Source organism: Notolepis coatsorum (genome assembly GCF_963971535.1).
Source record: "Notolepis coatsorum genome assembly, chromosome: 1".
Lineage (NCBI taxonomy): Eukaryota > Metazoa > Chordata > Actinopteri > Aulopiformes > Paralepididae > Notolepis > Notolepis coatsorum.
In genome coordinates this window covers 148,232,068-148,247,606 of record NC_140165.1, presented here as the reverse complement: position 1 = coordinate 148,247,606, position 15,539 = coordinate 148,232,068, and the positions used below count along the sequence as shown (strand labels likewise).

Below are 15,539 nucleotides of genomic sequence, written 5' to 3'. Positions count from 1 at the left end.
AAGCATACTAGGACCGCTACTCTTCCTAATTTATGCAAATGACATGTCGTCAGCCTGTGACTGCAACTTGTTCCTGTTTGCGGACGACTCAGCCCTGCTGGTCTCTGACAAGAACAAGTTGCAGGTTGAAAAAACCCTCAGCTCGGAACTAGGCAAAATCTGCATATGGCTCGCTGATAACAAACTATCATTACACATGGGCAAAACAGAGTCCATTCTCTTCGGTTCAAATAACAAACTCAGCAAGACCGACGGCTTCTCAGTTGCAGTGGGTGACAATATTGTCACAAGGAAAGACGAAATTACCTACCTGGGTTCCATCCTAGAGGCAAATCTTTCCTGTGACAAAATGGCATCCAATGTAATAAAAAAAGTCAACCAACGAACTAGATTCTTGTACCGGATCTCCTCTCTGGTAAAAAACAAGAATACCCTGAAGACTCTGGCAGGAGCACTCATTCAAGGGTACTACGACTATGCGTGCACCTCATGGTACCAAAGCACCTCAAAGGCGCTTAAAACAAAATTACAAACATCACAAAACAAACTGGTCAAACTACTACTTGACCTTACCCCCAGAACCCACCTCACCCCTGCCCACTTTGACAACCTAGGATGGCTTAGAGTAGACGACAGAGTACAGCAACTTGCAATGGGCCTGGTCTACAAGATACACTATACGACTAAGGTACCCATGTACATGTCGAAATACTTCCCAAAGGTTAGTGAATACCACAACCACTACACCAGAGGAAGCTCAACAAATCATGTTAAACCCAGATTCGGCTCAAACAAGGGACTAAATGCCCAAAACCCCCACCACCTCCTAATAGACAGTCTCCTCCCCACCGCATGTATATATTCCCTCCCCGCCGTATGTATATCTCTCTCCCACCCACCCACCCACCCCCTCCTAATGTACAGTCCCCTCCCCATCATATGTATATACTCTGTCAGGATCTAGGGGTAACAGTACTGTATATTTGAATACCGTTTATGTCACAAATGTATCAGTACTAAATACCTATATGTCCCTATGCCATAAATGTCATGTATGTTGTGTATGTCATAAATGTCTATATGAATTGAAAATGGGGGACCCTGATGGAAACAAGACAAACGTCTTTCTCAGGTCTGCATCCCCTTAACAATTGTGTGTATTGAGCCGTACTGTATTGTACCCATTCTGCAATCTGTTAAATAAAGTTTTCATTCATTCATTCATTCATTCATTCATTCATTCATTCATTCATTCATTCATTCATTCATTCATTCATCATTTAACTATATAATCAAAACATGTCTCCATTCTTATTTTTACTGCTGGGGCAACCCTTTTTTTTTGTTTATGTTTGGATCACTGATTGGGCCTTTAAAGCCCACAGGGGCCCTGTAAACTCGCCCAGAGGGTCACCGACTCTGAAAGTCACTGGCACGCCGGTTGTGACGGGGCACATGGATGGTGCTCTCGCAGCTGTTATGACGGGGTGTGTGTGTCTGGCGCTCTCAAGTTTCTGGACCACATTATATACATCCTTCCCTCCTCAATATGTGACACATCCATATCGAGGTTGTTATGGTGTTACCCTTATCTACTGTATATATGGTGTGTTAACATACCATTGTCCTATAAAATATTTGAACTGCAGAAGAGAACGTGTGTCGTTTTCATATTTTCTCTTTTAAAATTTGGGAAATTATAACCAACATCCTATGACCAACATCCAGACCATAATCTAGCCATAGATTCCCCCTTTGAGGGTCACAGCGGAGGATGACCTAAGTGCCTCATGTGCAGCACAGACGGAATGAGAGCAACTATTCAGTTTCACAATGAAGTCACCGTATTGAGCCGTGGCTTTGTAAAAGGAATCACAGAGCCATATGGGCCAGGAGACGGACAGCCTGACTGTCACTCTCACGTTTAAGGAAATAGAGCAGCAGAGACGGACCATCTCACTCAATGTACACTTATCCAGTCTCTGTGTGTAAAAGCCCAGGGAATAAGGAGAGGTGTGTCCGCGCTCAGTGCACTGTACATCCAGCCTATGAAACGTGATGTTTTCTACGGAGGACAGAAAGAGCGGAGCAGAGGTTTAACCTGAAACCAAAGCCTAATTATGGCATTCCTGCACTTAAGCCATTAGGTCACTGTCTCTGGGAGAGGGGGGGGGGCCCAAATATAATTTAAAGGATTTACATGGAAAAATCACCTTCACTTAAGCGTGGGCCCCTTCTTTTGTCTGTCCTTTGTTGCGTTCGAGCTAGCTATACCAAGGTCCTCTTGAGATGTTTATTGGCGTCTAAGCACCGGTGGAGGTTAGTTATTTTATATCCGAAATAAAAGCTATGAGGTGGTTTATTTGCAGTTACAAAAGTGGGGTCTATTTTTAGCTGTAATAAGAGCTAATGGTTCCTTTTGAGCCTATGGACAGAGGGGGAGCCAACCAGAGCCAAGGAAAGCCAGAGAGGGAAAGAGAAATCCGCTCATCTGGATCCAATGGATTCCATGCTCTATTCTGGATTAAAACACCTCTAAAACGGGTTGCTCTGGGCTATGCAACAAAGCTTACTACTCGTTAGTCAACCAAAAATTGCCATGTGAACTAAATCAAATAATTCCATCTAGCAGTGACAGGAGAAATTGGTTACATTTCGTACCAGCTCTCGCTCTGCTCTTAGTGGGTTGATCCCTTGTTGCCTATAGCAACCTGAAAGAATTCCGCTACAATGCACTTACACTTGTCCGGCCACGCCCACTCTCGCCCATGCACTTTTAAGTGAGGGGTGTGACCGTACTTCCGCTCTTCCCTTTTCTTTCACTCATGGAAGTCTTTTGCTACAGGCACACTTCAGCAGTGTTATTAATGTATTAGATTAGTTTTTATGTTGCTATTTTTGTTCAAAATGGCATCACTACTGTCCCCGAGGACAGCGTGCCGCGGCTGGACCATCACATCCCGGAATGTTGCATGGAGGGGGCGGGTTTTTCATCTTTGATGCCTCGACCCCGAATGGCGAGGGGCCTGAGACATGAGATATGCACATCGAGAGAGAGACGGGCAGCTGGAACGCACCTCGAGGGGACGCGATACACGCCGACCAGGTAAGGGAGATAGGCCTGAGGCTGTATTCCCCCTTTTTTCCTTACCTCTCTCCCTCTGTTGTTTTCCTCTGGTCGTTGTTTGGTTGAAACAAACATATAGTGATGTCACTCAAATATGTTTGAACGTGCGCCTGAAACGGGATGTAACGAGGGTTATTCTGTAACCCTAGTTATGTGAGTTCATGTCAAGCACTGTGTTAAGAGGCTCTCCTATTGTGTTGTGTATCCTGTAGTGTATTGTATCATGTAACTGTTTCTTTCATGTTTGTATATGTGTATTCGCTCTGGTGGCAAACCATGTTTCCCCTCTGGGATTAAGAAATAAACCATACCATACCATACCAAGTAGACAATTGTCTATCTTGTGAAATGAAGCCGTGGGGCGTATGTCTTTTTCCCTTTGTAGGCATTGCGGGGCTAGCGCTGCCGGTGTGTGGGGACTTTTCACCCAAGACAGAGTGAAGACCACACATTATGCATGTCCAGCCGTAGAGCAGGCCATCCCCAGCGGGCTAATCGCTTGGCTAAAACGGGACAATGCTCAGCGGGGGAGCCGCCTCATTCACCAGAAGTGATGACTGCTGTTTCCCCCGTTTCAAACCGCCCCTTTTCTGTCGGGGTCCCCCCTTGGGTGCAATTGCCCCGAACCCAGCCTCGTTGGCAGAGTCAGGGTGCAAAACCCCAACCCCACGAGATAAAAAAGAGAGAAGGGACCGGGTTACCTATCTACGATTCTTAGCGGGCCAGCACCAGCTGGCTGCGAGGCCGCTTTGATTTTTACCACGTGTGGCTACAGAAGTGCCACATGTCGGTGTGGATGGAGAGAACGTTGAGAGCGGGGCTTGTGTTGCAATTTGAAACAGACTCTATTGTCAGAGTCCACGGCAGCGACAGCCCTGGCCGGCGAGATTCAATCTCTGTTGGCGAGGCAGGCCATCGTCGCGGTCCCACGGGAGGACGCGATAAGTGGTGCTTACTCCCAATATTTCAGCGATGTCACTCAAATATGTTTGGACGTGCACCTGAAACGGGGTATAACAAGGGTTATTCTGTAACCCTAGTTATATGAGTCCCCAGGCTATTGAAAACGTCACAGGCTTTCGCGCAGTACTGTTTTTACAGTCAGCCCCTCCGGGCGCAGGTCGAGCTTTGCTCTTGTTACCTGTCTGCCTGGGTTATGGGATCAACCTCCTCTCTTGGAGTGTTTGTCTCCGCGGTATGCCAGCTGACCCCACAGGATTATGGGGGAGAGCCTCCTCAGAGAGCTTCGGAGCCTCCTCCTCAGGGAGTTTCAGAGCCTCCTCAGGAAGTTCTTCGGAGCCTCCCCCCTCAGCAGAGCCTCCTCCTCAGAGAGAGAACCTCCTTACAGAGCCTCCTCCTCTGGGAGTTTTCAGAGCCTCTTCCTCAAGGGGTCCTCACGGCGTACCAGGCGGAGAAGGGCCTTCACCTGTTGTAGGCGCTGTCCGATGCGCTGGCGGTGTAAAGGGTGTAAGTAAACGCCTGGAGAGGTCTCGATGCCGCGGCCTCGTTGTCCTCACCAGGTCCCCTTTGTCGGGTCCTGGCCCCTGGACTCGGCGGTAAGCCTGCCTTGAGTGGTCCATGGGGCTGGGACCTCCTTCGCGCCCCGCTGCTACAGCTTCGCCCGCGGGTCGGGGTTTGGAACCCCGACCCCATGGGACACTGCGCGGGCAGCGTCAGGGTTTAACGACCCCGACCCCATGAGGTGTGGAAGCGGTAACACAGGCTTATGTTTTCACGTATGTTCCCTGGTAGCGAGCGGGGCGCACAGTCGGGTAGTCGCAGGCCCTTCTGTCCCGCGGTCTGCTCACCCTGTGCGTTTGTTGGGTGCTGTCCCCTCTTTCGCACAGTCGGTGTCCTGTTCCCCCCCCCACCCCTCACTAGGGGGGGTGGGGGGGCCCGGACCCTCCCCGGTGTTCTGATGGTTGTAGGGGACCTCAGCGGGTGCATTTGTTGGGCTCTCCGCCATGCTCCGCGCCTGTGTCCCACTAATATCCTATAACCCTAGTTACATGAGTACTAGCGAGTGCTCTGCTCTCACTCACTGAGGACCCCTAATTGTCTTCCGAATAACGGTCAAGATTTGGGAAGAGCGGAAGTACGGTCACACCCCTCGCTTAAGTGCATGGGCAAGAGTGGGTGTGGCCGGACAAGTTAGGTGCATTGTAGCGGAATTCTTTCAGGTTGCTATAGGCAACAAGGGATCAACCCACTAAGAGCAGAGCGCTCGCTAGTACTCATGTAACTAGGGTTATAGGATAACCTTCATTCTCTGATCTAATTATCCATGGTTTCTTTTCCTTCTTTTTTCCAGAGCAAAGACCAGCAAGAACAAGTTTTAAACCAGAGTAATAAGGTCTTCCTCTACTGTTCCTTCTTGGATTATAGGTAGGTTTCTCCATCCACGACACAGACACGATTCATTTAGATTGGCTCTCCTCAATGATCGTACTCAGTCACAATAAAGATGAGGTCCTGTTTCCAGTGTAGAGGGTACATATTGTCCCCCTAAGTGTTCAAGAGCCCTAATCATTGTTGTAGAAAGTCATGCATTCCTTTTGTACTCAAATGGAAGTCCAGTGCCTGTGGGCGGCCTACGCATTGATGCTGTCTCAGCTGCTTGTGTCTTGAGTAATGGTATGTGGCAGCCTTCTGTAAAAACACCCACATCTGATAAGTGGAGCCAGAACACTATTTAGAAACCATAAATCATTAAAAAGAAAGGTGAGCGTGTTTTACTTGGACTTAAAATGCTTCCTTTCCTTCACTCCCCTTTGCCCCCAAGGGTTCGATGGGAAAAATGTGAATTATGAGATTAGATTATTGTGTGAATCATGAATTTAATGTCACTCACTATCAAACCGTGTTTGACAAATTGACTATTTCTCCTTGTCTGCATGTGGTATTTTCTATAATATACAGTAAGTTACATGAATTAATCCTGTAAATCTCTTCTCCCAGTTCCAAGGAAGGGGTCTGGTCCAATGAGGGCTGTGTGCGCTCGGGGGGAAACATCACATACTCTGTATGTCTATGCAACCACCTCACCAACTTTGCCATCCTGATGCAAGTGGTGCCCATCAAGGTATGAAGCTCTCTCCACTCTTTATCCCACAGTGGTCTTTGTGCTCTCTGTCCTCCTCTGTCCCCACGGGGGGGGGGGGGGGGGGGGGGGGGGTAACTAGACATACACAAGTGTAATGGGACCGGAGGCAGTGGTTCACCACATCTCCCAGTGGCCACACTGCCGCTTCTGGACATTCTGATATTCCTCTCATGTAGATAAGCAGCCCTGCGCACAAGCTTGGTTTCACCAGTGGTTTCATAGCGAGGGACTGTGGGGGGAAAACCATGATTAAATGTGGTTCCTTCAGGTCCAGTGAGGGCCAGTGGTCTACGCCTCAAAGACCACAGTCTCTCAACAGCTCCCACCGTTAGGACTGGATTAACATTCATGCCACTACTAGAGGACACAAACAGCAGGGCCGTCTTCTGTAGGAGTAACTCACATGTTAACCTAGACTACATTTTCACCAAAGACACTGCTCTGTTATCAAGTGACCCAGAATGTCCACCCTGAGAGTGTGGTCAGGATCACGGACGGATTCCCTAAAAATAGAAAGAAAAAAAGAAGCAGCTCAGTGTTGCCAGCACTGTATTTGAGTAACAGCCGTCTATTTGATGCTGTACTTTCCCTCAGCCAGCCTCTAATTAGTGGGCTGCATCGTCCCTCAGCTGCAGCAGGACGTCCCACGCATCCCTATTCTGGAAGGCTGCGACTTCTCCATTCCCGTAATGACAAGGCACATCTGAAGAGACTTATTGGGGGATCAAACCCGTAGACTCCAAATAGCATCAGCAAAAAAGAAAAAAAAACATTGGTGCACTGTACTGTATGCCACAGATGTGTATACGCAAAGAGACACAATTCACCACCATCTCTCTTTGGCTGCTTGTATTTTGCATATCTCAAAATCTTTAAGAAAAATACAGTTATGGTGTTCATACAAGAGGAAAAAAGACTGTCACATAAATGGTTAAGACATGACTATTAAAAGACTAAATTACATTAAGTATCAATACAGCTCAGTTAGAAAATAGGGCAGTGGTTGGTTTTGCTTTTGCTATATTGTATAAACTATTCACTGATCTCAATTATGTCACTGATGTAGCAGGAATGGTATACAGCATTTCCAGACCAGTTGATTTCAGTGGCTCGTGATTCTCTTCATTTGGAGATGACATATGCAGCAACTAAGAAAATAACATGAAATGTTTTTGGATGAACCTAAATGATGAACACGTATATGCATTATGTTTTAAATTCTTTTGGATTTAATTATTTTAAAACATTTTCTTTTCTTTTTAAAATGGTAGCAATTTCAATTTCTGTCCACTTTGTATAGGGGAGCCTGTCACTAAGCTCCTAGATAAAGCTTGATGATATACATTGAATAAGGTTAATTTAGTTTCCCAACCTTGTCCAACATTCCAGTGGTGGGAAACCCATAATAAATAAGCTGAATCATAAAGTTTTAATCAGTTTTATGTTCCCTGCGATATTGTTAAGTCATACTGACTAAATGTATGACATGGCACACTACATGTTATAGCAAATCAATGAAATATCAATTTGACTGAAATTTGTATTTTGACTCAGCATTATTCAAAGATGATTCAAAGATGTTAGAGACCATAGTAGCCTGCTGAAGCTACAGTGACAGAGCCATGCCCAGTCCTGCACAGTGGCCCTCCTGTAAACACACTAATGAGGGTCTCCATCATGGTCATTATAAACGGTGTATAACCACCCGTCTACATTTCCTGGCTCCCACTCTATTTGTACTGGCAGACTGAACCTGGCCGGGGAGGTTCGACTGGGCTAGTGCATGAAAGCCGGGGTCAGACCTCTCGCCTTAATCCGTTCCTTCCATGGAGGCCGGCCATGGCATATAAAACAATGAAAAGGCATGCCAGGCCCCTGTGTGGCACCTAATGCCCTAAGGCACAGTGTTGCCACCCAAACTGTCAGCTCCACTTTGGCGTTCTAGCCTCTTAAGAAGCATGTGCACAGCTCATTAAATGTGTTCTGGTTAAACCATCCTGTAAAGCAAATAAACAAAATGTTTCACATTTTGTGTCATCGTTTGCCACTGTGAAAAATGTTGTATTATGTGAAGTGAGTTGTGATGGTTGTGATGCGTCTTTTTATCCACACACAGCTCACCAATGCCCACCGGGTGGCGCTGTCAACCATAGGTTACATCGGCTGCTCCATCTCAATCTTCTGTCTCACCATTACACTGGTGACCTTTGCGATCCTCTCGTGAGTAATAATCCCATTGTAATTTAATGACGGTCACATACTGACACATGCTAACATGCTAACTCGTGTACAGAATGTAGTATTAAATGTATCATGAGTGACATATATGGCTACTTTTTTAACAAGGAAACTATACATAGTTATATATAGTTTCCTTGCTTTTTACTGTCAGTTGTTTATGGCGCTCTAGTGCTGTGTATGTGAGCTCCTGTTGTCATTCTGTGGAACATTGTAAGTTGTTGATGAGTCACGGCACCATTGTCACTAAGACAAATTCCTGTACATACATTAATTTGGCATAATAATAATAATAATAATAATAATAATAATAATAATAATAATAATAATAATAATAATAATAATAATAATAATAATAATAATTCTGTTTTCTAATTCCGCTTCTGATATGTTGATTCTGTAACTACATTTAGCTGCAACCAGTTTTCTCCCTGGGAGGACACAATTTGGAGTGTGTGTGTGTGTGTGTGTGTGTGTGTGTGTGTGTGTGTGTGTGTGTGTGTGTGTGTGTGTGTGTGTGTGTGTGTGTGTGTGTGTGTGTGTGTGTGTGTGTGTGTGTGTGTGTGTGTGTGTGTGTGTGTGTGTGTGTGTGTGTGTGTGTGTGTGTGTGTGTGTGTGTGTGTGTGTGTGTGTGTGTGTGTGTGTGTGTGTGTGTGCGTGCGTGCGTGCGTGCGTGCGTGCGTGCGTGCGTGCGTGCGTGTGTGAATGCACATGGGGATGCTGGTGTGTAGGTAGTTGCTATTGTTCTAATTGATGTGGAGTCAACAGTGAATCTATAAATCCTGTAGTTTGTCTGCGTAGCACCACTATATCGCTGTGTAAACATACAGTATATCCTTCTGTTGCTTTGCAGGTCAGTGAGTACCATCCGTAACCAGCGCTACCACATCCATGCCAACCTGTCCTTTGCCATCCTGGTGGCAGAGATCTTACTGCTAATCAGCTCCCGCTTCGAGCCGGGCACGGTAGGCATTCAACAGCACTCTCCTCATACTCAAAGGAATGCAATGGAAATAACCATTGATGATGATGGTGGTGGTGGTGACGATGAGGAGGAGGAGGAAGAGGTGTTCTACAGTCTGTATTATTATGTTTAATGCCTGACTGTCTCCTCCCCAGCTGCCTTGTAAAGTGATGGCAGTCCTGCTCCACTTCTTCTTCCTGAGTGCATTTGCCTGGATGCTGGTGGAGGGCCTTCACCTCTACAGTATGGTCGTCAAGGTCTTCGGCTCTGAAATCAGCAAGCACTTCTACTACTATGGCATTGGCTGGGGTGGGTTTGGTATTTATATTCAATAATAATAATAATAATAATAATACATTTTATTTTATATAGCGCCTTTAAAGCACTTTACAGACATTGCATTACAGTACATGGACAAACACAGTACATGGACAAACACAGTACATGTACTTTCACAATGACAACATGGTGGGGATACTACAGAGAAAGGGAGACAGCTTAGAGACAAGACAGAGACAATTTAAATAAATATTAATAAAAATAAATAATAAAATAATACTAATAATTAGTGCTGTCAGGCGATTAAAATTTTTAATCTAATTAATTACAGGTTTTGTAATTAATTAATCTAATTAATCGCATTTTAATCGCATATTTATATTTCATATTCATATAAATATTTAAAATTCAAGGACATTACATTATTGTGGCAGGTGACTGATCAATTAAATACACCAAGAAGAATGCTTTAGAAATCAATTTTATTAAATAAATAAAATAAATAAAATGAAAACATACCTCTCAATAAGGTAACATTTGTTGCTGATACAGCTAACAGTTTACACTAAGCTACAGTATCCTCAAATCAGGGTCTACTGCAGGGTCTACTGCAGGATCTAGTGAAGGGTCTACTACAGGGTCTACTGTATGCATGACATCTATTCCTCAGCTTGTTTACATTGTCTGAGTGTAAGGCTGCCCTCTTCTTTTGGACTATGTGACCTGCAAGTGAAGAATGCTTTAGAAATCAATTCTATTAAATTGAATAAATAAATAAAATGAATGAAAACATACCTCTCAATAAGGTAACATTTGTTGCCGATACAGCCAATAACAGTTTACACTAAGCTACAGTATCCTCAAAAATCAGGGTCTAGTGCAGGGTTTACTACAGGGTCTACTGTATGCATGACATCTATTCCTTGAGCCAATTGCTAAGACAAACAAGCTTCAGCTTGTTTACATTGTCTGTGTGTAAGGCTGCCCTCTTCTTTTGGACTATGTGACCTGCAAGTGAAGAATGCTTTAGAAATCAATTTTATTAAATTGAATAAAATAAAATGAATGAAAACATACCTCTCAATAAGGTAACATTTGTTGCTGATACAGCCAATAACAGTTTACACTAAGCTACAGTATCCTCAAAAATCAAAACAGCCCACAGCAAGCTACAGTGTCTGGGGGCATGACTACAGGGTCTAGTACAGTGTCTACTACAGTGTCTGGGGGCATGACTACAGGGTCTAGTACAGTGTCTGGGGGCATGACTACAGGGTCTACTACAGTGTCTACTACAGTGTCTGGGGGCATGACTACAGGGTCTAGTACAGTGTCTGGGGGCATGACTACAGGGTCTACTACAGTGTCTGGGGGCATGACTACAGGGTCTAGTACAGTGTCTGGGGGCATGACTACAGGGTCTACTACAGTGTCTGGGGGCATGACTACAGGGTCTACTACAGTGTCTGGGGGCATGACTACAGGGTCTAGTACAGTGTCTGGGGGCATGACTACAGGGTCTAGTACAGTGTCTGGGGGCATGACTACAGGGTCTAGTACAGTGTCTGGGGGCATGACTACAGGGTCTAGTACAGTGTCTGGGGGCATGACTACAGGGTCTACTACAGTGTCTGGGGGCATGACTACAGTGTCTACTACAGTGTCTGGGGGCATGACTACAGTGTCTACTACAGTGTCTGGGGGCATGACTACAGGGTCTAGTACAGTGTCTGGGGGCATGGTCTACTACAGTGTCTGGGGGCATGACTACAGGGTCTGGGGGCATGACTACAGGGTCTAGTACAGTGTCTGGGGGCATGGTCTACTACAGTGTCTGGGGGCATGACTACAGGGTCTACTACAGTGTCTGGGGGCATGACTACAGGGTCTAGTACAGTGTCTGGGGGCATGGTCTACTACAGTGTCTGGGGGCATGACTACAGGGTCTGGGGGCATGACTACAGGGTCTAGTACAGTGTCTGGGGGCATGACTACAGGGTCTAGTACAGTGTCTGGGGGCATGGTCTACTACAGTGTCTGGGGGCATGACTACAGGGTCTACTACAGTGTCTGGGGGCATGACTACAGGGTCTACTACAGTGTCTGGGGGCATGACTACAGGGTCTACTACAGTGTCTGGGGGCATGACTACAGGGTCTACTACAGTTTCTGGGGGCATGACTACAGGGTCTACTACAGGGTCTGGGGCATGACTGCAGGGTCTAGTGCAGGGTCTAGTGCAGGGTCTACTGTATGCATGACAAATCTATTCCTTGAGCCAATTGCTAAGACAAACAAGCTTGTTTACATTGTCTGAGAGTAAGGCTGCCCTCTTCTTTTGGACTATGTGACCTGCAAGTGAAAATAGCCTCTCACATGGCACAGAGGTGGCAGGAGTAGCCAGATATTTGCGAGCAAGAGGAGACAGCTGTCCATAGGCTTTTGCGTGAGCTGCCCACCACTCCAGTGGACAGTCATTCATTCCGATGCTGGGCTCAGCTTTGTAGAGGTCTAATTGTCCTGACAGTACCCTGACTTCATCTGAATCAGAGTCTGAAGACAGCAGGAGGAGGGTCCTCTTCGCTGGTGGCTCGTCCTCTGTGGCTTGTGGAGCAGCTTTGTCTGCTTCTGGTCCTGGCAGCATCTCTTTAAGCCAGGTCCACACCTAATAAGAGGGACAATTAATTAGTTGCATAGGACTTTTCATGACAGCCTAAGGACTTAACACTGGTCTTCTCATTCACACACACACCTCATCCCTCTCGTCCTTTGGTACGCTCTTCAAGTCCTTGAATCGCGGGTCGAGGGCTGTAGCCAGCTTCAGCCATCTGTTGTTGAGGGTCGCTTTGCGTGCGTCCAGGTCCTTCGTGAAGCTGGCCTTGAACTTTACCATGTAGCCCGGATCCTCCTCGTTGAGGTCCATGATGCGGTTTAGGTGGCAGAGTGCGGGGAGCACCACAGAGCATGAGACGTAGGTTTCCCCTCCAAGGAGCTCAGTCACATACCTGCAGTGAAACAAGAGAGCGAGAGAGAAAGAGGTGAAGGTGTGTGTATGAGAGGGAGATAGGTGTGTGTATGGGGGAGAGAGGGGGGGTGAGGTGTGTGTATGGGAGAGAGATAGGTGTGTGTATGGGGGAGAGAGGGGGGGGGGTGAGGTGTGTGTATGGGAGAGAGAGGGGTGAGGTGTGTGTATGGGGGAGAGAGGGGGGGGGTGAGGTGTGTGTATGGGAGAGAGATATGTGTGTGTATGGGGGAGAGAGGGGGGGGTGAGGTGTGTGTATGGGAGAGATAGGTGTGTGTATGGGGGAGAGAGGGGGGGTGAGGTGTGTGTATGGGAGAGAGATAGGTGTGTGTATGGGGGAGAGAGGGGGGGTGAGGTGTGTGTATGGGAGAGATAGGTGTGTGTATGGGGGAGAGAGGGGGGGGTGAGGTGTGTGTATGGGAGAGAGATAGGTGTGTGTATGGGGGAGAGAGGGGGGTGAGGTGTGTGTATGGGAGAGAGAGAGTGGGGTGTGAGGTGTGTGTATGGGGGAGAGAGAGAGAGGAGGGGGGTGTATGGGGGGAGAGAGAGAGGGAGAGACACTTACCTGCAGGGCTCAAGTACAAGCTCCAGCTTCTTCAGTTTGTCACACTCTGTGGGGGTCAGCATGGACAGCTTGTGGTTCTGTTGGGCCAAAGTGGCAGTCACAGCCTCCTGGTTCCTCAGGTACCGTGAGATCATGGCCAGTGTCGAATTCCACCTTCCAATTCAATAAAATAACTATTAGTCCCACTGGGGGTTGTTAATGCAGCATGATGCAATTGTACAGAACACAAAGAAATAATAAACACACACACACACTAAATTTACCCTAAGCATACAACAGGTAGTTAAACAGTCTCACCTTGTGGATACATCTTGTATCATGGGCTCTTTTGCTTGTCCGAGGGCAGTCTGCTGCTGCTGCAGTTCTTCTGTACTGGCAGGGCTGTGCTTGAAGTGGCCTACAATCTTGCGGCACTTTGCCAGGGTGGTGTCAAGGCTTCTGTCCTCAAGGGAGACTGTGATGGTTCTTTGCAGCACGTGTGCAGCACATGGCATGTGCTGGAACGGCATATAGCGCGCTGCTGCTATCATATTACGGGCGGAATCAGTCCCAATAGATGTGACTTTATCTTTTATATTCCACTCCTCTATTACTGTGTTGAACTGTTCAGCACACGCATCGGCGAAATGGCGGCCCACAGTTTTGGTCACCGTTAATGCAAATGATTGCAGTTTCCACTCAGTATCGATCAAGTGCACTGTGACACCCAAATAATTATGATTGCCCACCGACGTCCAGTGATCACCCGTTAGGGCCATTGGGCCAGCCCGTGCCAACACTTCTTCCCTCGCCTCCCTCTCTGTGTCATACATGTTGTGGATCCTTTTCATCACTGTAGCTCTCGAGGGTAGCTTGTAATTTGGGTCAGACGACGCTATTCGAAATGACTCCGCTAAACCCTTATCTTCCACTATAGCTATTGGCCTACAAGATTTTGCTATCCACTTCGCGACGCTGTTGGTTAGTTTGTCTGTGGTGGATTTACTCAACCGTTTGCCTAACGGTAATTCTCCAAGAGTGGTTTGACGAAGCGTGCGAGTTGCTCTGGAGCTAACGTTAGCTACACTGGAGCTGCTCGAACAACTTGCCTGGACATGTTTAGCGTTCATGTGATACGTTAGACTAGAGCAGCTTCGGTGATACGCAAATTCTTTTTGACATAAGCTACATATTACAATGGTCTTGTTTACTGTCCCATCTATATTCTTTTTGAAATTGAACTTGCCGTTCATAGGTCCCAGGAGTATCGCCTCGGGTGATGCTGACATCTTGTTCCAGCTGAGCTAATTCCTTTGTGTGTTTGTTTTGTTTGATAGACGACGCATGTGTGAAGTGACGATCAAGTAGGCTACGGGTCATTCAATGGGCCAAGTTTAATACGCCCAACTCAAGCGTGGATTTCAAAATAAAAGCGCACCAATTTGCCACTTGTCTAAAGTAAATATAGGTCGGCTGTAATTAATTTTGCGTCAATTTTCATAACGCGATAATTTGCTGTGTAATTAATTAATCTAATTAACGCGATAAACTGACAGCCCTATGAAACGCCTACTACATGATGTTCTTCTCATTTACAAGTATCAGGAATGGATAAAGGGATTTGTATCCTTGAATCAAACAATGAATGTCCAGTGTATGTTGAGTATGGACTTTATAGACTCTCCACCTTCAAATCCCATCTCAAAACATACCTGTTCTCCCTAGCATTTAACCTTCCCTACCCATAACTGTTACGATTCTGGTTCTTGACTACGGTCGGGAACCTCCCACCTTCTCTGTCATCTGTCACTTGATTACTGTCACTTGTTTTCCCTGTCATATAGTGCTGTCAATTAGGGGTTGGCTTCTGATTGGCTGTCATGGGGGTGTGTGTGGAATGTTGGTATTTGGTGGCTATATAACATTCCTTTCCTCTGCTTGTCATCTGTCAGGATGGAGGTAAGTGAGTTCCAATTGTTGTAGGCAATCACAGAGACGGAGAAGGAATACTCTTGAACAGGTTCGACTTTAATAGTAAAGAACACAAAGAGTAATACTAGGATACTATGCCAAGGCAAGGGAACGAGAGAATTAGGTAATGGAGCTTAGTGGTGGTCCAGAAATGGAACCGCCCGCGTTATCTCCGAACGCCTATAGTGAAGACCTGACAAATGACAAGCAGAGGAAAGGAATGTTATATAGCCACCAAATACCAACATTCCACACACACCCCCGTGACAGCCAATCAGAAGCCAACCCCTA

General features: G+C 46.4%; 1 protein-coding gene across 5 annotated transcripts in view; it reads left to right on the top strand.

Annotated features, from left to right (window-relative positions):
* adgrd1 (adhesion G protein-coupled receptor D1) overlaps positions 1-15,539 on the top strand; it is a 65,518-nt gene that overhangs the window by 43,142 nt on the left and 6,837 nt on the right. For all 5 annotated transcript variants that reach the window (XM_084334337.1, XM_084334335.1, XM_084334334.1 and 2 more), the window contains 5 exons: positions 5,439-5,512; positions 6,086-6,209; positions 8,347-8,450; positions 9,322-9,433; positions 9,588-9,741. In XM_084334337.1, coding sequence (XP_084190463.1) covers positions 5,439-5,512; positions 6,086-6,209; positions 8,347-8,450; positions 9,322-9,433; positions 9,588-9,741 — 568 coding nt within the window. The remainder of the gene's footprint in view (positions 1-5,438; positions 5,513-6,085; positions 6,210-8,346; positions 8,451-9,321; positions 9,434-9,587; positions 9,742-15,539) is intronic.